At 39.1% G+C, this 24,504-nt stretch overlaps 2 protein-coding genes across 2 annotated transcripts; both read left to right on the top strand.

Moving 5' to 3' along the window:
- The first annotated feature begins 1,637 nt into the window (after window positions 1-1,637).
- On the top strand, window positions 1,638-2,601 carry LOC127210736 (olfactory receptor 7A17-like). The gene has a single exon (XM_051170479.1). It carries the CDS (start codon window positions 1,642-1,644, stop codon window positions 2,599-2,601), a length of 960 nt encoding a protein of 319 aa, XP_051026436.1. The 5' UTR covers window positions 1,638-1,641.
- Window positions 2,602-15,542: 12,941 nt separating this feature from the next.
- On the top strand, window positions 15,543-16,530 carry LOC127210623 (olfactory receptor 7A17-like). Its single transcript, XM_051170322.1, has one exon. It carries the CDS (start codon window positions 15,543-15,545, stop codon window positions 16,500-16,502), a length of 960 nt encoding a protein of 319 aa, XP_051026279.1. The 3' UTR covers window positions 16,503-16,530.
- Window positions 16,531-24,504: the final 7,974 nt, after the last annotated feature.

The raw sequence follows: 24,504 nt of genomic DNA, 5'->3' as shown, positions 1-24,504 counted from the left end.
CTTATACATAATAGCCAGAATCTGGAAACAACCTAGATGTCCCTCAGTCGAAGAATGGATAAAGAAACTGTGGTGTATTTACACTATGGAATATCACTCAGCTATTAAAAACAAAGAAGTCCTGAAATTTATGGGGAAATGGATGGAACTAGAAATAATCATCCTGAGTGAGTTAACTCAGAAGCAGAAAGACTCACATGGTATATACTCACTTATAATTGGACACTAGCCCAAAGGGATGTCCCATGAAAGTCTTCACTTACCAGGAGATGAGGATAGATGTGGGGGCTTCCTATTGGGACTCTAGATGAGAGAAATATGAGAGAATGGGAAAAGAGAAGCATCCAGAGGGTCCTAGAAACCCACAAGAAGATCATCATGATGGGTAGATCTGGACCTGGGAGGTCTGTTCAACCTACTGCACCAACCAAGGACAATACATGCAGTAAACATTGAACTCCTATTCAGATCTAGCCATAGGTCAGGACATGCTCCACAATTGAGTGGAGAGCAGAGACTGACTCAGACATGAACTCTGGTGCTCCATATTTGACCACCTCCCCTTGGTGGGGAGCCCTGGTGGCACTCAGAGAAGGGCTAAGCAGGCTACCAGGATGAGACCATATCGTGGGGGAGGAGATAATCTTCTATCACAGACCTAAGTGGAGGGGAATAGGGTGAAAGAGGGGGGGAGGGAGGAATGGAAGGGAGGAATGGGAGGATACAAGTGAGGAGACAACAATTGAGATGTAATCTAAATAAATTAATTTTAAAATTCCATGGCTATAAAATACTGGGCTTAACAGGGTTCCTAAGTAGTAGATGCTTGTCAAAAATATAAGCTATCTGACCAGGAATCCATTGGTTGGTGAGCTCACAGACCCTAGGGGAAGAACCCACAGCTATTATTTTGCTAAATGTGAATAGTACCAAGGTGAGTTTAAATATAAATATGTATACATATAAATACGCATATATATATATATATATGGATAGTTAATAATCCTCTCAGTCCTCACCAGAGAAGCTGTTTTTATTAGCGGATAGAAGGTAGATAATATAGGAATTGTTAACTTGTCAAAGTTTAGAGAATAAATGTCTATGCCGTGGTCAGCCAAAACGAGACATCTAAATCAAAAGGCTCAGGGAAGAGCATAAACACAGGGGTGAAAAGAGCAAGAGCCAGATGTCTGGAAGTGTCTCCCATGATTTCGTGACTTTTGAACATAAAAGGGCTCTTATACTTATAAACTCACAGTAGCTGTGGCTGACAGGACAAGACTTGAAAAGATCAAAGCAGTTAACACCCAGTCATAGAGGAGGAAAGGCTTCTTAAGGCCTCAACTTTAGCTAAGGTGCCATCGGAATTTGATCGCACTTGGAGGAAGGAGAATCTATTTAAGTATATGGCCCCTAGTAGTCTGATAATGTTCCTGTCCCTGTGGGTAACCTATGAATATATGACCAGAGCTAATTGCGCTAAGAAAAGTAGGTGAGAGACAGAGAGACAGAAAGAGGTGGGGGAAGGAAAAAAAGAAGGAAGGAAGAAAGGAAGGAAAGAAAGAAGGAAAGATTGATATCAGGTCATTGATGGGTGACTGAGTTGTTCAAATTTCTTCTTTTAGTAGACATATCAAACACATGGAACCGGGAAATGGCACTCAGATTTCAGAATTCTTTCTTCTGGGATTTTCAGAGAATCGACCTGAAATTCAGCCTCTCATATTTGGACTTTTCCTCTCCATGTACCTAGTGACTGTCTTTGGCAACCTACTCATCATCATGGCCATCATTGTAGACTCCCACCTGCACACACCCATGTACATCTTCCTCTCCAATCTGTCCTTTGTGGACATCTGCTTCACTTCCACCACTGTTCCACAGATGCTGGTGAACATTCAGACACAGAGCAAGGCCATCACCTATGCATGCTGCATCACCCAGGTGTACTTCTTACTGCTCTTCTCAGTATTGGACATTTTTCTGCTGACTGTGATGGCCTATGACCGCTATGTAGCCATCTGTCACCCCCTGCATTACATGATCATCATGAACACAAGACGCTGTGGATTACTGATACTGGCATGCTGGGTAACAGGTGTTCTGAATTCTTTATTACACAGCTTTTTGGTGCTGCGGTTGTCATTCTGCACAGACCCGGAAATCCCTCACTTTTACTGTGAACTTAATCAGGTTGTACACCATGCCTGTTCAGACATCTCTCTTAATGACATGGTGATCTACATTGCAGCCATGCTCCTGGCTGTGGGTCCCCTCTCTGGCATCCTTTACTCTTACACCAAGATAGTGTCCTCCATACGTGCAATCTCCTCAGCCCAGGGGAAGTACAAGGCATTTTCCACCTGTGCATCTCACCTCTCGGTTGTCTCCTTATTTTATTGTACCCTCCTGGGAGTGTACCTCAGTTCTGCTGTGACTCAAAACCCACATGCCACTGCAATGGCTTCACTGATGTACACAGTGGTAACCCCCATGCTGAACCCTTTCATCTATAGTCTAAGGAATAATGACATGAAGACGGCTCTGAAAATAGTTGTATGGCGTGTAACTAGGAACAGACCAATGGACCTACCCTCATAGTTGTATACTCGTGTTTGTAGAACTTAGGGTTATGGAATTAGCAATTGTGTTCCATTGGTCATATATTGTGATAAAACTTAGTTTCTCTATTTCCTCTGATTTCCTCATACAATTTCCTTTTTTAAAAGGCTTAGTGTTCCTTCTGGTATCTGTGTTTTATTTTGTTGTTTTTAATTTCCTTAAATAAATACTCATTCTTGCACCAAATCCTCTAGAAATTTCCACTCTAACCGGGAAACAACAACTGAGACTTTTGTAAATTAAATCTATTTATTTATACATTCATTCATTTATTACATCCTTAGCAGCCCCCTCCCTTCCCTCCACCCCGTCCTACCTGGTCCCACTCTGTTCACCCTTTTCCCTAGAAAAGGGGAGCCCCTCTCAACCCACCTCAGCACATTAAATCGTATTAGGACTAAGTTCATCTTCTTCCATCTGGCCCAGACAATGCAGCCCAGTTAGGGAAAAGTTTTCTAAAAGCAGGCAACAAAGTCCACGTCAGAGACAATGCCCACTCCATTTGCTATGGGACCCACAGGAAAACCAATCTGCCCATCAATTACATATATGTTGGAGGCCTAGGTCCAGTTTTACATTGGTGTTTCAGTCTCTGTGATCCTCTCATGTAGGCCTAGGTTAATTGACTCTGTTGGTCTTCTTGAAGAGTTCTTGTCCTCTCTGGGGCCTTCTATCCTTATCCCCAACTCTTCCACAAGACTCCTTAAGCTCCAACTAATGTTTGGCTATGTGTCTTAGCATCTATTTTGATCCACTGCTGGGTGGAGCCTCTCATAGGACAGTTATGTTAGGTTTCTCTCTGCAATGAGAGCGGAGTATCATTAATAATGTCAGAGGTTGTCTATTAAGAATGATTTACTTGGACTAACCCATGTTGAGTTATTTTTCTTTTACTAAACAGTATCTCTAAGTTATGTGCTTCTTATAGACATACTTCCGTTTGATAGGAAGGGTAAATATAGCATCTAATAGTTTGAGCAGCACTCCTGAGTCAGAGGTCAAATGAAGATTTGTAAGAAGAGGAGGTTGGGGAGAGATGTGTGGAAACTGACTTGTAGATGTGACAGGGCTAATACATTTATGAAATCACAGCAGCTGTGGCTGCTTCTACAAGACCTACATAAGCTTTCACTGTGTAGTAGTTTCCTTCAAGAATAGACCCTTCCATCTTGGAGGAAATCCCATTGAGGGCAGGATGTTTTCATGGAGGTGAACACACAGGATGCTCGAAGGGGAGGTGAAATACTCCACCCTCCATCCTTAAATTCTGAAGGTAAACAACTCAAAATAGTTTCAAGAAGTTCACGAAATTAACTAGGTTCACTAGCCCTTTCCTTCTGTAATCATGTATACAAGCGGTAAGGACTGCTGAAAGATGCTAAGAGACAAACTGTGATGTCTAGAACACTCTCAGATACATTAAGCTACCTAGAAGGGGCTAAGACAAACTAAGAAGAAGAAGGAGAAGAAGGAGGAAGAGGAGGAGGAGGAGAGGAGACCAGCAGAGCTAACTTTGAAAGGCTCAGAACCAATGAGCTGCCCATGAAGGACACTCTTCAACCTGTTGAGCTACCTTCAGGTTAAGAACTGTCGTCTAGTTTTTAAGTTTTCATGAGCTGTGGTGGACTTTGTTTATGCACCTGTCTTTGTTTCATTTCTGCTCCTGTAAGTACGCCTTCACCCACATTCCTATATATAATACTGATAAAACTCATTGGTTCACCAAGTTGAATGTTGGTGGTATCCTTACTTACTTTGACCTGTCCTTGATTCCCTACTGGAGGAGGTAGATACCTGTTCACATCTCATTAGCAGGAGTGTCAAACAACACATACTAGAGTCAACATTATAGCATAGAGGAGGAAAGAGAGAATTGGTCTCACTCCTAGGTGAGAAGCTATAGGTAGAGGACAGCAGCCAGTGGAAGAAGAGTTTTTCTTCTTTGGGTAGATGGACCTTAGAAAACTGACCATGCACTGGTGAGCATCTCCATACATGTGAGCAAATGGACGGTTGTAAATGGGCTTAGTATGTCATAATAATTTTATAAAAGAAGATATAAAAGTGAGGAGGGGCGCACAGTAATGGGGTTTGAGAGAAGAAAGAAGTAGTTATAATCAAAATACATTGTATATATGTGTCAAAATATCACATAATAAATAAAATACCTTTCTAAAAATTGGGCCCACAAGTTTAAGTATTCTTTCATCTTTCTTTCTTTTGAAGACGCAGAGAGCTGTTCTTCAGCAGCACTGTCATTTGTCTTATGATGTCAGAAAAGGTTGAGTATGCACTGGGATTCCTCACAAGGTCCTTCAGCATATCAGCCTTTATTTTCACAATAACGCAACTTTGATTTATGGACTCTTGTAAAAACCAATGAAATCATTCATAAGTCAAAATACACCCTTTATATTTTGCTAAAATTTCTAATAATTCTAAAAAGATGTCTTTCTTGTCAGATAAAATGGATTGCTATTTTCTCTTAAGAGTGGAAATGCTTTTGTAGTAGATGGCAGTAATACAGACTCACCACTGGCCAAGCTGCGCAGAATCAGACTACAGAATAATCCCTTCTAAACTGGACCTGTACATTATGCCACGCCCTCACAAACCTCAAGTATCATTGTAGAAGAAAGAGGATGGAAAGACTGTAAGAGACAGAAACATTATCACAAGGAAACAAGTGTTTTCCAGACACAGCACAGCAGCTTCACATTTGAACCTCCAGTGGTAGAAACAATGCACAAGACATGAGCAAATTGAAGCCAGACAAAATCCCAGAATGGCCAGGGGAAGTTGTTGCAAAGTCCCCCTCCCCCACTTAACAGGGACGGTACAGGTGAACAGTATCTACCAGGAGAGAGAGAAAAATGGGTTTCTTAAACGTCTTCCCTTTGGTACATGGGCCATGTTTGTTGATACTAGTTTTTAAACTCTGTTTTATTTGGGGGATTCGAACCTCTACCTCCCTGCCCTCAACCCCGTAACCCTGGGTATGAAAAGGAAGGTTAGTACGGAAAAGGAACACAGACCCTTTACTTCTCCCAGCTGCTTAAGGTCAATGGAGTATTTGGGGGGGGCGGGGGGGAAATACCAATCTCCATCAACAGCAATGCAACAAGCAGTCTCCTCCTAGCCACTGGTTGAAACATTTCTCTCCATCTGCCACACCATCCCTGGTCTCTCCAAACTGCCACATTCCACACTTCTCTCTCCAGGCTCCTGTGTGGTGGTGCAGGCTGTTACTAGGTAGTAAAGGCCACACCTGACAGGAGGCAATTATCAGCTGTGGACATACTAAAGCCCAAAGTACAGTCCTATACCTGGGATTAAAACAAAATGGTTTACATAACATAACTGAGTTTAAAAAGAAACCAAAACTTCCATCACACATATTCCTGTGAGTAATCCCACACCCAAGAGTATATCAGCAATACAAATATGATTATTTTTAAATAGGATAAAGGCCAGGGACTATCTATACTGGCTTTGTTGATTTTTTGGGGGGGGGCATTATCTTAGTTAATGTGGGAAGATGCAGTCAACTTTGGGTAGAACCATTGTCTATGAAAAGAGTCTTGAACTGTGTCAGTGTAGAGAAAACCCACTGAACATTAGCAAACAATTGATCATGCATTTTTTTTTTTTTTATTTATCCTCTGATCTTGGCTCTGGATATCACGTCACAGAACTGTTTCAAGTTCTTACTGTTTTGACTTTCTCATGCCAATTATCTGTAATGTGATTCTTAAGATTGCCTTTTGTCTTTTTTTTTTTCCACAGCAATGCAAATGAAAACAGGATGGAGTCTTGCGTGATCATTTTGGAGTATCTCAGTTAAGTCAGGCAATCTCCCTGTACTTGATCAGCTTCTTAGGAGTCCTCAGTACACTTCTTGCCTATTTGGGCCTTTTTTTTTTTTTTTTTTTTGTAAGGCCTCATAAAGCCTCATATTCTGGGGCTTGACATGAGAATTTCCTTTGGAGGCCATTGCTTTACCTACTGTGGTATAAGGAACATTTTTCTGTAGAACATGTGCAATGTAAACTCTATTGGAGAAAAGTTTTTGAAAAATTGTAATATATTATTTAAAAGTTACAGACTCATATGTGCACTTTTGAGCAAAGTAAGGAAGTCATAAAAATTACACATTTATGACTCTAGTTATATGATTTTTGTCTTAAAGTAGATGGTGGTGTGTGCTATTAGCCTTCAAGACAGTGGTTAGCACTTCAGAGAAGGCCTCATGCCAGGCATATTAATTTCCAAACACAAAACTAATTTAATTATATATTTATTTATAGACTTTTTGTTTCATATTTCTTTGTTTGGGGAATTTTTTTTGTCGTATTGGTCTTCTTTCTTTCTGTATTTCCAGTTTTGTGGAACATGTTTGTGTGTGTGTGTGTGTGTGTGTGTGTGTGTGTGTGTGTGTGTGTGTGTACTCCTTTTTTGCTCTTGTTGGTTTATTTTAGTTTGTTTTTAAAGATAAAGATAAAAAGAACATGAAGTTTGGTGGGTATGGTGGTGGAGAGAATCTGGAAGTAACTAGGGAAGGAAAAAACATGATCAGATACACTGTGTAAACATTTTCAATTCATATAAAGAGGTGATGGACAAGGGAAACTTTTTTCTGCTTTAAAGGTTCTGATTTTCAGGGCTAGCTTTAGGTTAGTTGTAACATTTTTCTTTATTTTCCCCCACACACAGTTTTTTGGAAGATTTAAAAAATGATTTGATAGTTTTGTGTATTTATATATTGATTTTGGGGAGGGGTCATTTTTAACTCCAAATTCCCCCCTCATCTTTTATTCTTCTCCTCTGAAATCTTTCTATATAAGTCCCTGTCTTCCATATCTTTAATGAGTGGCCTACCAAGTTAAATTAGTTTCTTGATATAATGTGAGACAGAGCTTATTTAATCTTATTAACTTGAGGAAAGGTGATTTATCAGGGTCTGCACTACTGAAAAGAATGACTCCCCTTTTTCCAACAAACTTTATTTCCCATCCCCCAAAGAGAAGTGAGGCCCCATGCCCTGTCATTCACTCATGAAGAAATGTTGATGACTTCAACCTTGTGCCTGTAACTGGAGGATGTCTATTTGAGAAAATGTACTGAGTCTTTGAAAGGACTTCATTAAACATTTTTTATTTAGAATGTCTTATCTACCATCCTCTGTTGCTGTACTTTATTATCTCATAACCAATTATAAATGTGGGATTACTGGGATCATCCTAGATCTGACAAATCAGAAATTTCATCTCCCCCAAAGAATCCTTTACATTGAAATTGGAAAACTCTTGATCTAGATGGGATTCCTCACTCTCCTAGCACTGACTTTTGAGTGGTCTCCTCTTCGGGAGAGGTAAGGGTGGAGTATAGGCCAGGTGGAGAGGTGGGGTTTTGGAGGTGAGAGCTTCTCTTGCTCTTTTCAGATGGTAACTATCACCTCAGGCCTCATCCTATCAGAAACTCAGAGGCAAAATATTTATTTTCATTCAGAATTTTAGACCCAACAAGATAGGAAAGAGGTTTACTTCAAGTTTGCCAAATACAAATAGCCAAATCACTATGAATGTAATATTTATATAATTCCTGATTGTCTCATGGTTCTTCCTGCTGTATGTAGTTTATTTTATTCTTGTGTAATAATATAAATGTATATGTTAAAAAGAAACATAATTTTAAAAACGAAATAAAAAATCACATCTGATCAGTGACAATAGATCTAGGAATACAGAAATGGGGGTTTGTGAAATGTTTTGCTTTGTAAAAGCTCTTGCCTGACAAACTGAGTTCAATAACAATAGACCATATTGGGGGAAAAGAGAAAGGGCTCCCTAAAGTTCTTCTCTGATTTGCAGAAATGTGTCATAATGTGTATACATATGCATACCACAGAGAGAGAGGAGAGAGAGAGAGAGAGAGAGAGAGAGAGAGAGAGAGAGAGAGAGAGAGAGAGAGAGAGAGAGAGAGAGAATATAGTAGTTTTTAAAAAAGAAACTAGAAAAGTATTTATGGAGTTCTACTCTAAGCCCCATTATTTCTTGTTTGCAACTTGAGACATAGCACAGTATTATCTGTGCCACAGTTTTGCAAATTTGCAACCAGTTTATTAATAACATTTGTCAAATGGGTATACTCAAAACCTAAAGAAACAACAAGCAGCCAATTTTAGAAAAAAAAAAATCTGTAAAGGGATCTGATGTATCCCATGATTAGAAGATATCTCATGAATAATGGCATGGATGGACGTTTTCTACTTGCCTAACAAGAAAATATTTGTTGTTTTTGAAGAAGCACAATGAAGCCAATTAACTTAGGACCCATGGCCTCGTATCAAGGGAAAAGAGTTTTCGTGCCACCAACATGAGGCAATGGTTTGATTGTTTGAGAACATATTTAACACAAATTTTATAGCTTTAGACTTTGGTTGAAACCTTGAATCAGCATGAAGAGGCTGATAGGGGGTTAAAGAAAGAGAGAGAGTTCATAGGTAAGGAACAATGACTGGTCGCTTGGGTTTTTAACCTAACTCTTTTGAGAACAGGGAATCTTTAGAAACAATTTTCTTTCTGTGTAGACCTATGTTCCATGGGGAAATCATGTGCTTAGAACTTGGAATAACAAGAGGAAAATATTCTAGAGGGAGATACTGTTGTCATCTCGGAGTGTTTCCCTGGTGTAGTCCTTCTGATTTGCAAACTTCAGTCACACATTAATTTTTCTCATTTTGAAGTCCTGGCTATGGCTGGGGGTTAATGTCTCTCTTTGTCACACTTCATGAGTCAATCACAGCTTTAATCTTCATCATCAGCCATTCAGAGGGGAGTTGGGGTTTTGATGCACAGACATACACTTCAGCAATCCATCCAGGTGAGTCCAGGAGCTCTGCTGGTATTGCAGAAAGAGTTCAGAAAATGGAGGAACAGAGCATGTACATGGGAACGAAAGTATCCCAGACAAGATGGGGTGATACAAGGGAGGTCTTCTGGGTTGGTCATGACATTCATTGATTCATGAAGCTAAAAAGAAAAGAATGAACTGAACTCAGTAGTTGAAGTGAGAATTAACCCTTAAGTGATAATTCCAGAAAGATAATTATAAAAGTGTGGTTTTATGAACTCATAAAAATGATTCTATTTAAAGGAGAACTTATGTTCATGGACCCTGGTTATTATAGAACATATAGACAGAACATTGGATGTTAAGTCATGTACACCAAATTGACTGCATGCCTTTTTATATTTATGGTGCTTATAATGTCATATTGAAAAAGAAAGATACAAATAAATGACACTATTTAAAAATTTCATTATATGTTCACACTTATGTGTAAAAAGGGCCATTTAATCAGCCTAAACTTCTGCTAATTTGTATCCAAAAGTGTAACTGTGGCAAAGCGTGATGATGTGAAAAAGATGAGCAGTATGGAAGCATGTCAGTGCTTGCTGATGGGGCATCTTTGAGATTTAATTAGAAAAAGAGTGTTAGTCAGTCTAATAGGACAGATGTGTTCTATTGTCATGGTGGAAGAGTCTGTGTAGCAACACTGGAGATGCTTTTTTTGTGACTAAATTTGTTCCTTGACAATTTCATACATGTGTGTAATCCATTCTTTTCGCTCCCTCACCCTCTCTCGTCTCACTCCTCTGACAACCCCTGTCCATCTCAGTATGATTCCCTTTCACATACCTAGGTCTTTTGTTTTGTTTTGTTACAAAATGGGTTTAATAATGGCTGTTTCAATGATCATCAGTTTGGAACTATCCACTGTACCCTGGTGGGTTCATTAAAATTTATACAACTAAAGACCATCTTACCCAAGAATCTACATAGTTCATCAAGAAGTCTCTGTGGTCCCTTCTACCAGCAGACACTTTGTATACTAGTGATCACTAAAATGAAGACCTGAGTGTACACATGAAATTTATTTAAAATGAGTCAAAAACCAAAACTTTAATACTAAGAAAGAAAAGATTCTACATGAGAAAACTGAGGCATCAGATCCCATGATCCACTGTCACAGCACATCAAACTGGTGGGTCAAACAAACATGGAACAAAGAGAAAATAAGCTTTTGTGATTTCATAGATTAAAATTTCCCTCCAGTAGTTCTTTGCATGTTTTTTATTTGTGCAAAAATACATTGGTTTATTCATGCACATGCACAAATGCTACCATACGCTGTGTGTGTGTGTGTGTGTGTGTGTGTGTGTGTGTGTGTGTGTGTGTGTGTGTGTGTGTGTGTAAATCAGCATAACTTTTAGGAATGGGCTATTCCTTTCCATCATGTGGATCATGTCAATTCATCCTGTCAGACTTGGTGTAGGTGCACTTACCCCCTGAGCCATCTCACTGACCATGCCCCTTCTTTTGAATTGTGCTTTTATTTTCCTGGCTATGTTTCTATTTTTAGAGGCTGCACTATTAAATGTCTCTACAATAGTAAATGTTACTTTTTGTTGGGGAGTAAATTACTTTCCTCATTTCCTATATTTTCTGAACATTACAACATATAATGGGAGGCACAACATCCTCAAGACCAAAGAAGCTACCTTTCCTCCTGGTCTCATAAGAATCTACTCATTTAATTGTTTTCATTTGTCAAATATACTTATTTCTGCTCCCTCTTTACTGAGCAGTTATTTGATTATTACATAAGCATCTCATGTATGGTAAGTTTATTTTTACTAGTCGTGAAAGTAGACCAGCAAACAGGTAAAGTTCCTTGCTTTCCAAGCCTTATGGCATGCGTAGAGAACTGAGTACCAAAGGTTGTCTTCTGACTTTTGAGTGTGTTTACACACACACACACACACACACACACACACACACACACACACACACTAAATGAATGATTAAGTAAAACAATGTAATAAAGATTTTGAAGTCCTGAAAGTAGAAGGAATGTATTTATAGGATGAGAGACTAGCAAAAGACTAAGAGAAGAGGTTGGGTGATATACTGAAGTACATTGTATACATGAACACAGATATTAAAATAGAACCCAGGGTGTTGCATAGTTAATGCATAATAAAATGTTTCTTGGAACAGAAAAGATAGCATGACATTTTTGAAACAGAAAGATGACGTGGCAGTGACAATTTGATTCATATGGCTAGGTGTAAGAAGACAGGGGCCTTTGTTCAAATTTCATATATATTTATGTGAAAATTCGACAAAAATCTTCAAGGGAAACAGATTGATCTCGTTTAAAATCCCACATTATGGTCAATTATAACATAGAAGTCACACTGGCAGGAGCTCAAAGTAACTAGCCACATCATAGTCGCTATCAAAGACAATGGGAAACGAATGGGTAGATGATGACTTTCTCTCTGGCTTTCTTCACTTTTACACAGTTTTGAACTCCCCTGTCTAGAAAATGGTGCCATCCACAATAAACACATCTTCTCACTCAACTAATAATCAAGACAATTCCCCTACAGACATGCCAACAGGTCAACTTGACTTAATTAATTCCTCAGTTAAGACTTTCAGCTCAGGTGATACTAAATTGTGCCAAACTAACAGATAAAAACCAAACACCACAATATTTACATGTCCCTCACTGTACTTTGGATATGGTGGTGTGTGTGTGTGTGTGTGTGTGAGAGAGAGAGAGAGAGAGAGAGACAGAGAGAGAGAGAGAGACAGAGACAGAGACAGAGACAGAGAGACAGACAGAGAAAGAGAGACAGAGAGAGACAGAGAGAGAGAGAGACAGAGAGAGAGAGAGAGCAGTTACACTGTGTGTGTGCAGTGGAGGAGGTTGGGTATCCTGAATTAGCACTTTTATCCTTCTCCATTATGCACATTGTCACTGAACCTGGAATCGTGTTGCCCACCTGGAAGTCCTAGCCATCTCCCTGCTCTTTTCTCCTATAGCACTGACTTGTAAGCAGGTGTATAGCCTGTTCAGTTTTTTAAAATATGGGCCATAATACTTAAACACATGCCTCCAGGCTAGTATAGCAAACATTCTTATGTAATAAGCCATATCCCGAGCCTTAGGATGAGTGCCTTTGGCCATGTGCCCCAGCCGTGTTAGACTGCCTCCATGAAGACTCAAAGCCGTGGGCCCGCATCTATCCTAATCTCCTGGTAAGTGAAGACTTTCAGGGGACATCCATTTGGGGCTAGTGTTCAATTGTAAGTGAGTATGTACCATGTGAGTCTTTCTGAGTCTGGGTTAACTCACTCAGTATAATCATCTCCAGTTCCACCCATTTGCAGGCAAATTTCAGGATTTCCTTGTTTTTAATTGCTAGGTAGTATTCCATAGTGTAAATGTACCACAGTGTCTTTATCCATTCTTTGACTGAGGGACATTTAGGTTGTTTCCAGATTCTGGCTATTACAAATAAGGCTGCAATGAACATGGTTGAACATATGTCCTTGTTACATGGTGAAGCATCATCTGGGTGTATTCCAAAGAGTGGAATAGCTGGATCTTGAGGTAGCCCTATTCCCAGTTTTCTGAGAAAGTGCCAGATTGATTTCCAAAGTGGTGTACAAGTTTGTATTCTCACCAGCAATGAAGGAGTGTTCCTTCCTCATCTCTTTTGATTAATTTTGGTTGAAAGTCTCTTTTATTAGATATTAAAATGGCTACACCAGGTTGTTTCTTGTGTTCATTTGCTTGGAATACCTTTTTCCATCCTTTGACCCTGAGGCAATGTCTATCCTTGTGGCTGAGATGTGCTTCTTGACTGCACAAGAATGTTGGGTATTGTTTATGCATCCATTCAGTTGGTCTGTGTCTTTTTATTGGAGAATTGAGACAATTGATGTGAGAAATATTAATGACCAGTGACTGTTAAGTCCCTTGATTTTATGTTGGTTGCAGTAGAGTATTTGTATGGTTATTTTTGCAACAGTGAAGTTATCTATTTTCTGTGATATTTTGGCTGTAGTTTGTCAATTTGGGTTGGAATTTTCCTTCAAGTAATTTCTGTAGGGCCAGATTTTGTGAATAGGTACTGTTTGAATTTGTTATTGTCCTGGAATATCTTGTTTTCTCCATCAGTGGTTATTGAAAGTTTCACTGGGTATAGTAGTCTGGTCTGGCATCTGTAGCCTATTAGGGTTTGCAGGACCTCTGCTCTGGCCTTTGTGGTTTTTATGGTATCTGCTGAGAAGTCAGCTGTAAATTAGTTACTAATAGGATTCCCATTATATGTTAGTCAATCTTTTTCCCTTGCTGCTTTTAATATTGCCTTTGTTCTATACATTTTCTGTTTTGATTATTATGTGGTGGGAGGATTTTCTTTTTGGTCTATTCTATTTGATGTTCTGTATGCCTCTTGTATGTTTATGTGCATCACTTTCTTTAAATTGGGGGAATTTTCTTCTATGATTTTGTTGAAAATAACTTCTGGGCCTTGGAGCTGGGCATCTTGTCATTCCTCAATGCCTGTTTTCCTCAGGTTTTGTCTTTTCATTCTATTCTTGATTTCTTGAATGTTTTGTGTCAAGAATTTTTCAGAATTAACATTTTCTTTGATGGTTGCATCATGTTCTACAATTGTATCTTCTACTTCTGAGATTCTTTCCTCCATCTCTAGAATTCTCTTAGAGAAGCTTACCTCTACATTACCTCTGCTTTCTTCTCTAAGTTCACTCGTTCCTTCATTTCCTCGGTCTGTAATTTTACCATTGTTTCCATTTTTGTCTTCAGATCTTGAACTGTTTTCTTGATTTCATTCATCTGATTATTTGTATTTTCCTAAACTTTTCCTAGTGCCTCTCTATAGGTCTCTTTAATGTCTTCAATATGTTTGGTTGCATCTTCCTGCATGTGTTTACCTATGGGGATCAGGGAACCCTTCTCTGGATCAGGCAGGTGACCTGGTTTCAGCATCTGTTTCCATGTGTTGCTGGGTGGAGGCCCTCAGAGGACAACTCTGAGAGGCTGCTGTCTGCAAGCATATCGGGGTATCATTAATAGTGTCAGGGATTGGTTCTCTCCCATGGGGTGGGTCTCAGTTTGGGCCAGGCATTGGTTGGACATTCCTTCAATCTCCTCTCTATCTTTATCCCTGAAAATTTTGTAGGCAGGGTAAATTTTGAGTCAAAGTAGAGGAAGAAGATGCCTTCAGTCATGATGTGACTTGATGTGCTGGAGTGGGTTGGTATAAGGGTTTTTTTTCCCTGAAGAGTAGAGTAGTGGGGAAAGGGGGAAGAGTGGGGAGAGTAGGACCAGGAGGAAAGGAGGGAGGGCCTACAATCTGGATGTTAAGTGAATTAATTAATTATTTAATTAATTAATTTAAAAATAAAAAATAAGCTTCTTTAATGAAGGGTGACAGGTACACTTACCTGTGTCTCCAACCAGGTGAGTGGGTAAAAAGTTCATGATGGGGAGAAGTCTATAATCAAGAGAGTCAGAAATGGAGGCAGGGTCAGGCTCATCTCAAAGGCCTAAAGTTCACTTAATACACAGACTTTGGGCAGAGGTTCAGTACAACACATGTATTAGTAATCAGAGATTTTCAGAGATAATATCCTCAGGGGATTCATATAAAATAGAAAAATAAATTGTGTGTCCCTACACATTTGGATTCATAGAATCACTTTAACGATTAGAGTGCTTGACTAAGTTGCCTAGCCAAGAACCTGTTGTCTTGGTAATAAATAGGTTCTGGGGGGAGGGGGATCTACTGCTATTGTTTGGTTAAGTGAACATCAATTTTTCTTTTGAATATTTATATGTATGTCAATAGATCAATGAAATTGTTAATTTACATCAGAGAATTTTCTTTTTCTGTTGACAGGTGATAATGTAAAACATAACTTGTTAAAGTAGAGAGAATAACTGTCTATAGAGTACTTACCTATAAATGATGTCAAGTTATTGATGGGTGACCAGGTCTTTCCCAAATTCTTTTTTTAGTAGGCATATCAAACACATGGAACCAGGAAATGACACTCAGATTTCAGAATTCTTTCTTTTGGGATTTTCAGAGACTCGACTTCAAATTCAGCCTCTCATATTTGGACTTTTCCTCTCCATGTACCTAGTGACTGTCTTTGGCAACCTACTCATCATCATGGCCATCATTGTAGACTCCCACCTGCACACACCCATGTACATCTTCCTCTCCAATCTGTCCTTTGTGGACATCTGCTTCACTTCCACCACTGTTCCACAGATGCTGGTGAACATTCAGACACAAAGCAAGGCCATCACCTATGCATGCTGCATCACCCAGATGTACTTCTTACTGCTTTTTTCAGGATTAGATATTTTTCTCCTGACTGTGATGGCCTATGACCGCTATGTAGCCATCTGTCACCCCCTGCATTACATGGTCATCATGAACACAAGACGCTGTGGATTACTGATACTGGCATGCTGGGTAATAGGTGTTCTGAATTCTTTATTACACAGCTTTTTGGTGCTGCGGTTGTCATTCTGCACAGACCTGGAAATCCCTCACTTTTTCTGTGAACTTAATCAGGTTGTACACCATGCCTGTTCTGACACCTTTCTTAATGATATGGTAATTTACATTACAGCCATGCTCCTGGCTGTGGGTCCCCTCTCTGGCATCCTTTACTCTTACTGTAAGATAGTGTCCTCCATACGTGCAATCTCCTCAGCCCAGGGGAAGTACAAGGCATTTTCCACCTGTGCATCTCACCTCTCGGTTGTCTCCTTATTTTATTGTACCCTCCTGGGAGTGTACCTCAGTTCTGCTGTGACCCAAAACTCACATGCCACTGCAACTGCTTCACTGATGTACACCGTTGTCACCCCCATGCTGAACCCTTTCATCTACAGTCTGAGAAACAAAGACATAAAAACAGCTCTGAAAATCCTGTTATGGAGTGTCACTGGAAGCAGGCCAATGGATTCACTTTCATAAAGTGTCTTTTTTTGTAGTAATGTTTTGGATTTTCCATCGCAGTTCATTGATCAGATTGAATAACAAAAAATGTAGTCATTTGTCTCATATAATTGCTCTGTCTTTTACATCACTTTCCTTATATATACAATTCAAGTTGTTCCTTTAGATTCCTTCTGTTATCAGCAATCCATTGTTATTTTCCACACTCCCCCAACACATTTTTACTCTTGTATCAGAAACTTCTGTTACTTGAGAATGACTGGGACTTGTGAAGAATGATTTATTTTGGAAACTATATGTTGAAATTCATTTCATTAAAGCAATCTTCTTAAGTTTTGATCCTCCTATGGAAACTATTCCATTTGATATATGAGGTAGATATATATTTAATTTTATAGTATCAGAACATGTGAAACACCCCCACAGGCTCATAAAACATTATGAAAGAAGAGGAACAAAGTAATAAAATAAGAACAGAGGTTTCACAGACCACTAGGAAATTTTGTCTACGGGACATAACATGACCATTAGAATCATGAGTGACAGTGCCTATGTCTGCCTATACAAGACCTCCGTAAGATCAATCCAGTTAATAGTTTAGCATATAGTTGAAAAAGTCTTATGAGGTCTCACTTATAGATGAGAAGCTATCAGTAGTTAATGGCTGCAAGTGTAGAGGTGGCTATTCCTGGTTGGGAATTTGATCCTTGGTCCTATGCATGGTCCCCTTCACATGTGCATATGTCTAACACTAATTAGGCTCAATCACTTATTAAAAGAAATTATAGAAGATATATATTTGGAAGAAACACAGTAAGAGGATATGGGAGGAGTTGGAGAGAGGAGTAAAATGTGGATGTAATAAAAATATATATATATAGTATGCTTATGCAAAATTCTCCAAAAATAATCAAATTATTTAAAAATTGAGCCACATTTTTAAGTGTTCTTTCATAATTCTTCCATTTTTGAAACAGAGACTACTGAGTGGTTCAGGCTGACCTTGAGCTCATGAACTTCCTTCTTCCACTTTCTGAGTTCTAGAATTTTTGTCTTCATCTTTCTTCCTGGACACTCTCTCTCCCTTCCTTCATTTCTCTCCTTTTGTTTCTCCTTCTCTTCCACTTCCCTCCCTCCTCTCCTTGTCTCTTTATTTCATTCACTTTGAGAGGTGAACTCAGGTACTTGTGCATAAGAAGCACATGGCATGCACTGATCTATACCATTACTTCTTCATTATGATTTTATTTTATACCTTACCTCATGTATACGTTAACATAAAATGTCTTCTCTACTGGATGTTAAGTTTTATTTTCTTATTTAGGTAATTAAATATACACAATGAATAATGTAGTTACTGGTAAAGCTGATTATTTCAATAGGGGCTTATGTGGATGGAAAAAAATCAAATACATAAATTGACAATATGGGCTTAAAATTATGGATTACTTTAATATGACAAAGAAAACAACTTAACATTGTTAAGCAATTTCATATTATTATGGAAACTACTTCCTTTTCATGTTCTGTTTCTACTCTTGGAATAGTAAAAATAATAGTTTGCGTTCACTGGGTTGAAACACTGGATTGGCTGTTGCATTTTATGTTGCTTCATTGAATTACCTTTCTGCTGCTGCTTGAAAATGTCTGTGCTGTCTTCAAATATGACTTTTTCCACTGATGGACACGATATGCATCCTTTTGAAATAAACTGAGTCATGACCAAATACCCCATGACTGAAGAGCCAACATTCCTATGCACTCTTTCATTCTCAGGAACCTCTTCATTTTACAACCTTTGGATGACTTACAGGATCTGTCCTTACAGGACTGTCATTCTTACAGGAAGTCATTCATACAGTGTTTATGTTGTAATCCAATTATATGGGATTGACTTGTACAATAGAGTACTTGTAAACATGGTCACCTGGTGTCCAAACATGTCTAAAGATAACAAGAAGCTAAGTTTGACCACTGAACTCAGCTGTTTTTAGTCTCTGTCTGATAAGACTGTTAGCTTTAGGTGTGTAATGAAGCCAAGCTAAGATCACACAATCTTGTAAAATACCAATTTCTAAAATGTAATTGTTAGGTGAGGGGACATCCCCCCCCCCAGCTTTGCTATCTTCTGTTTATATGCAACTATGGGCTTACATGTGGAACCAAGGATCATTTGTACAAACACCACTCTCTTGTCTTAAAACATACAATTATTTGGGGCTGGAGATATGGCTCAGTGGGTAAGAGCACTGATTGCTCTTCCAGAAGATATGAGTTCAACTTCCAGCAGCCAGCCACAGACTTCTCACAGCCATTTATAGGTACAGTTCCAGCATATCCAATGCCCTCTTCCATTTCTATGGACACCAGGCATGTTCAGAGAGGCAAAACATTCATACACATAAAAATAAATAATTATAAAGGCATTTAAAAAATAAATTTATTTGGGGATGGAGAGATGGCTCAGCGGATAAGAGCAATGGTTTTTCTTTCAGAGGCCCTGAGTTTAATTACCAGCAACCACATGGTGGGTCACAACCATCTGTAATACAATCTGGTTCATTCTTCTGGTATGTATGAAAACAGAGTACTCATATACATAAAATAAACATGAAAAATACACTTGCTCAATTATATATTTTGGTGTATATGCACATGGATCATAGTACATGGATCAAGGTCAGAGGATGACTTGCTTTGATCAGTTCTCCTCTTCTTTGATAGGATTCACCTGAGTTCTCAAGTCATCAAGATTTGCAGCAAGTAGTTTTGTACAAAGAAATGTGGCAGCAGCTCTGCAGCTTGCTTCTCTATGGCTATAAATCCTAATTAGTCTGTTTTATTTCTACACTGGGATTAATCTTCCAGTTTATTAAAAGTAATGTACAGTTAATATCTGTGAATAATATTTTTTCTTCTGTTACAAAATGTAGTGAAAGCTTTGTTAAGTATGACTAACTTTTAATACCCATGTTCTGCCAAGGCCAGACCAATTAAGATTATCCTTTTAAATAGTTGATTATAGGATAACAATATAAAGTGACCTGTACAGATTTAAAGCATTTGGATTGATAATTTAATGGGTCATGAAATTAAGATATCATGTATCTGGTTTCTTTTTCTACACAATTAATAATGTGCTCAAATAGGTGTCAGTGTTTAGGGGCAGGGGCAAATTCTTTATTTGAAAACTTGTCACATTTTCATAAAATAGTTTTTTGTTGTCATCCAGATTTGTAAGCAAAATGCTCAAAGTTTAAGTTTGGTGTTTGAATTTAATAGTTCAAATAAAAGAAATACGAAAGCAAGCAAGCAAACAACAACAAAAACTATATGCCCACACCCATCCCAACACTCAGAGGGTAGAAGTAGAAGGATCAAGGTTCATGGTTATCTTTGCCTACATTGTTTTAGGTTAACTTTAGTTAGATCTAAAAAGGTTTTAGTGTCATTATAACCTAAAAGACTAGAAGAAAGAAAAGATAGGAAGACGTGATGTTTTCCAGATATGGTGCAGTCATGACTCTGTAACAGCTCTGGCTATAGACACTAGTTCTATACAGGTGGACTTTCAACAGTCGACCAAAGGACAAAGGAGCATGATATCTGGCCCTTTGCAAAATTTTTGGCTACTGATGCATTCTGGAGAAGCAGTACTCATGGGCCCAGAAGATTCTCAGTGTCAGCCTAGGTTAAATAGTACAGTGCCAGCCTGTCTCAGAACAACCACAGTTATCATCACAGGTAGGAACTCTATATTCACTGAAAATGGACATCCCTTTTCCCCTACCCTCAATTACTGATAATCGTGATCCCACTGTCTAAATTGGTCTATTTGAGGTAACTCATATGCAGAGGATCATACAGATTCATTCTGTGCCTGCCTTGATAGCATGTTTGTCAGTCCACACATACTGTAAATTCTTTAATTTACCTGAAGACCTCATTGTGTGCATGTAACAACTGAAATGAATTCATTCAACTATTGATGCTCACAAGCCATTTCCAAATTTCAGTGCTGGTGAATCATGCTGCAGACTACATATATCTATTAAATTCCCCCACCCCCAAACAAAAACAGGCAAAAGATCAATTAAGGCCCCCCCCAAAAAAATCCCCAAAGCAAAACAAAAACAGAAAGTTCACAAAAATTCCATTGAGTTAGTTTTGTGTGGGGCCTGTCCTGCTGTATCATTTATATAACCAGTGACACGCCATTGGAGGAAACTGATTTTCTCTTTCCCAGTTGGTGTCAATTGATTAAAGGTGGGATACTGTGTCCACTTACCTTTCTCAGTACTGGGATCCCATCAAGCTTGAACCGGTGCAAGTAAGTATTGTGTGTACTGTCACAGTCTTTGTGAGTTTATATATGCATCATCAGTCCTGTTGTGTCTGAAAGACAGTGTCTCCTTGGAGTCATCCATTTATCTTTACTTTCTCCATTTTGTCTTTAAGTTGAGACAGTTTGTCCTCACTGTGATGTGCTTTAGTGGTGTGCTTTAGTGGCGAGGCTCTCCACAGATTTTATATTTTTAATTTGTAGTAATTCAGCTAGTGTCCCCTCAATATTTCTATTTCCTTAATAAATTCCTTTTCACATATAGTGTGTCTATCTTATTTCAATCAGTTAACATTTCTCTTAGGATTATATTTTCAAAACTATTCTTTTAATTATTTGAACATACTTAGTTTTTAATTTACTTTCATTGAATATAAAATTCATAATTAGGGGTGTGTGCTTTCATATTGGGACTTGAGCATCTAGACTTAGGTCACTGGTCGAATTTTTTTCTTCTTTATGTCAACTCTCCCTTATTTGGAGTGTTTACACTGTTCACAGAGTTTCATGGAGGCAACAGGACTCAAACATCATGTATCCAACAGTGAGTAGTGAAGCCAGAGACCCCTGGCCACTCAATCTTCACCAAGATGGGTTTGTCTGGACACTCCGGGGTGTGTGATTTCTCATTAGAGTAAAGAATAAAACTAGTGCCTTTTGGGAAGGTTGTTCTCATTGAGGTGACTGGAATGGCTGATGTGGAAGGAATGTGACTTGGCCTCTGGTAAAAACAATCTTGGTGCACTTTGAGACACCACAGATAACCTCACTGAGACAAACATTGTGATGAACTGAGAGGAGCCATCTTGAGTCCGAATTTTTTTTTTTTAAGGACCAGAGACTCCAGCCGGGCAATTATATTGCAAATTGACCATCAATAAGAAGAGGTAACTGGAGAGAGGATGGGTAGTGCACCAACTGGGAGGAGATGGGGAGATGAGAGAGCACTGCAGCCTTGGACCACGAAGGGCAGATTGCTTCCATGGAGAGAGGATCTGCGTTCCATCCCAGAGATGCCTAGGGATTCATCCTGTGGAACTGAGACCAGGAAGGTTTACTCTTGTTCTTTTTAACCTCCTTTCCCTCTTGCTTTGAGTAGTTGAGTTGTAAGGAAGGTACTTTTGCTTAATAAATTCATGATGAAACCTAATTGTTAATGAGCAGATCCAACAGGCTGGGCTTCCTACACATAAAACCTCTGCCTTGAAAATGAGCCAAGGACTAGATCCCCCATGGGTATCCTATGCTAATCTCAGGCTAAATTGTAGTCTCCCATTTGTGAACTGTGTTCTAAGAGGTGAAAGGTGGGCTTGAAATCTACTGGGCATACAGGCCTTACCTGGATGATACAAGGGTTTGGAGGCTTCAGGTGTAAGATGCAAACTGGATGGGACTGAAGCCTACCAGTCATTGTGTGCTTCCTGAGGTGGGGCAGAGGCCACTCAGGGATGCAGGAATGCTTTGGTCACCAAGATAACAAGTTAATGAAGTTTCTTAGATGTGTTATATATGCTAAGGCAGTTGAATGGATGAAGATCACCAAGCTTTACTTGCCTAGGCTGGAGTCTCCCATACATACACTGCACACAGGGGCACAGGATAGGACAGAACTCTTGAGGATAATGTGAGGCTGGAGATTTTCACATATACAGCCCTCAGCTGGGTAATGAAATGGGTTGGCATCTCCTAGGTACAATGTGTCCACAGAAGCCCCCTGGGTATACAAGCAATGGACAAGCTTGAGTCTCCAAGATGTGAATCTCTCACCTTGGTGACAAGGAATAATCCAAGCATGTGTACTAAGCTTAGCAAAACAAAACAACAACTCCCAAGTACAATGTACTCATTAGGAAAATGTTACTAGCCAGAGCATTCAAATCATGCTGTGTTGACCAAGGTAGTGAGACTAAAGCCTCCCAGGGAATACAGCCCTTCTGGGGCAGTGGGTGGGGTTGGTGTCCCCTAGGCACATTCTACTCACTTTATATTCAAGTTTCTCACCTGCACATGTACTCTGATGTCAAGTAAAGATTGGGTTCATACAGTAAGGTTTCTTGTTTCTCATCTATGAACTCTTGGATGCTTACAGATATGTGAACTTTGATAGAAAAATTACCACATTCTTTACTCTAAAATGATTTCTCATGTATGTGAATTCTGGGATGTTATGTGACGTTTGACTTTCATGAGAAAGTTTTTCTACATGTTATAAAAATATATTTATGTGTGCAAGTGTTTTGCCTGCATACATGCATATGCACTACATGTGTGCACTGCCAATGGAGGCCTTTAGAACTGGGTTTGCAGATGGTCATGAGCCCTGTTGAAGCTGGGAATTCAAACAAGGTCCTCTGGAAGAGCAGCCAATACTCTTAATGACTGAGGCAACTCTCCAACCCCATTCCTACATGTTTAAACATTGAGACGGTATGTTATTTATTTTCTTGTGGCTTTAAAAAATATGCTGACACAGAAAATTAATAAAGGTTTATTTTGGCTCACAGTTCAAAGGTAGAATACATCTGAACAGCGAAGTTACAGTGACAAGTGTAGTGAGAATTTTGGTTGCTTTAAAAAAAAAAAAAAAACAGCAATGTTATAAAGATATGTTTTCATCTCAATCCCAGGTGTGGGGTTATGGGGCTGCTTCACAGAAGCTGACTATGATTTGCCTAGTGCTCTGGCAGGGGTGTGGTTTTGCCAGCTACAGATAACTTCTGCAAACATGTGACATTTGGAATTTGGGGAACTTTTCAGAGGATATATAAATGCTAGAGCTCTGATAGGTGGATGGCAGATTGATGGTTAGATGCTATTGGCTGTGGTTTGTTAAGCAGTAAGGTACAAAGAAGAAAGAAAAAGGAATTAGATACCCTGACAGTGATGATCAAACTTGCCCCAAGGAGCTCTATACCTTTAATTAGCAGAAAGTAGTCTAACAATAATAATAACCCCCTTTCCTGTCTATCTTTCTCCCTGCCCCCCCCCCCTCCTATCTAGCGTTAAGGAGTTGAAAGGATGGAAGAAAAAAGGTGGAGAAGAGTGGAAGAAAAAAAAAACCCACATAGTAGCAAATGCCAGTTACAGGAAGGAGCTTGGGGCAGCTGATCCAGTGGCACCAGCCACAGTGAAGAAACAGAGAACAATGAATGCTCCTTCTTGGCTGTCTTTCTCCTTTGCATGAAGTCTAGACCCCTGCCCCTGGGACAGTGTTGCAAACATATAAAGTACGTTTTCCCATCCCAATTAACTTAAGAAAATCTCTCCCAGATGTCGATCAATCACATGATTCCAGATACTGTCAAGCTGACAATAGTACTGTATTACAATATTATAATCACAACTGTATTTCTTTCCAATCTGACATGATTATCACTGTTGAACCATAGCTTTTCCTTTCGTGTGCTCATAAGCTGATGGCCATTTCATAATATAATGCATGTTGGGTACAATACCAAAAATCCCTACTGTTCAAACAGTTCCAACAGTGTTTTAATATCCAAATTCCAAATTTCATCAGAAATACTCTTTTAACTGTGAGGTCTCTTAATATAAAAAAGCAAGTTACATGGTCCCAATACATAAAAGCATAGAGTAAACATTTCCATTTACAAAGAGAAAAACTGGGGCTGAACCTCAGCAGAGAAAACAATACATCTTGCTCCACATCCACAACAT

The sequence above is a fragment of the Acomys russatus genome, chromosome 28 (assembly GCF_903995435.1).
Source record: "Acomys russatus chromosome 28, mAcoRus1.1, whole genome shotgun sequence".
Classification (NCBI taxonomy): Eukaryota; Metazoa; Chordata; class Mammalia; order Rodentia; family Muridae; genus Acomys; species Acomys russatus.
The sequence above is the reverse complement of the archived record's forward strand: the minus strand, read 5'-3'. Positions and strand labels throughout refer to the sequence as shown.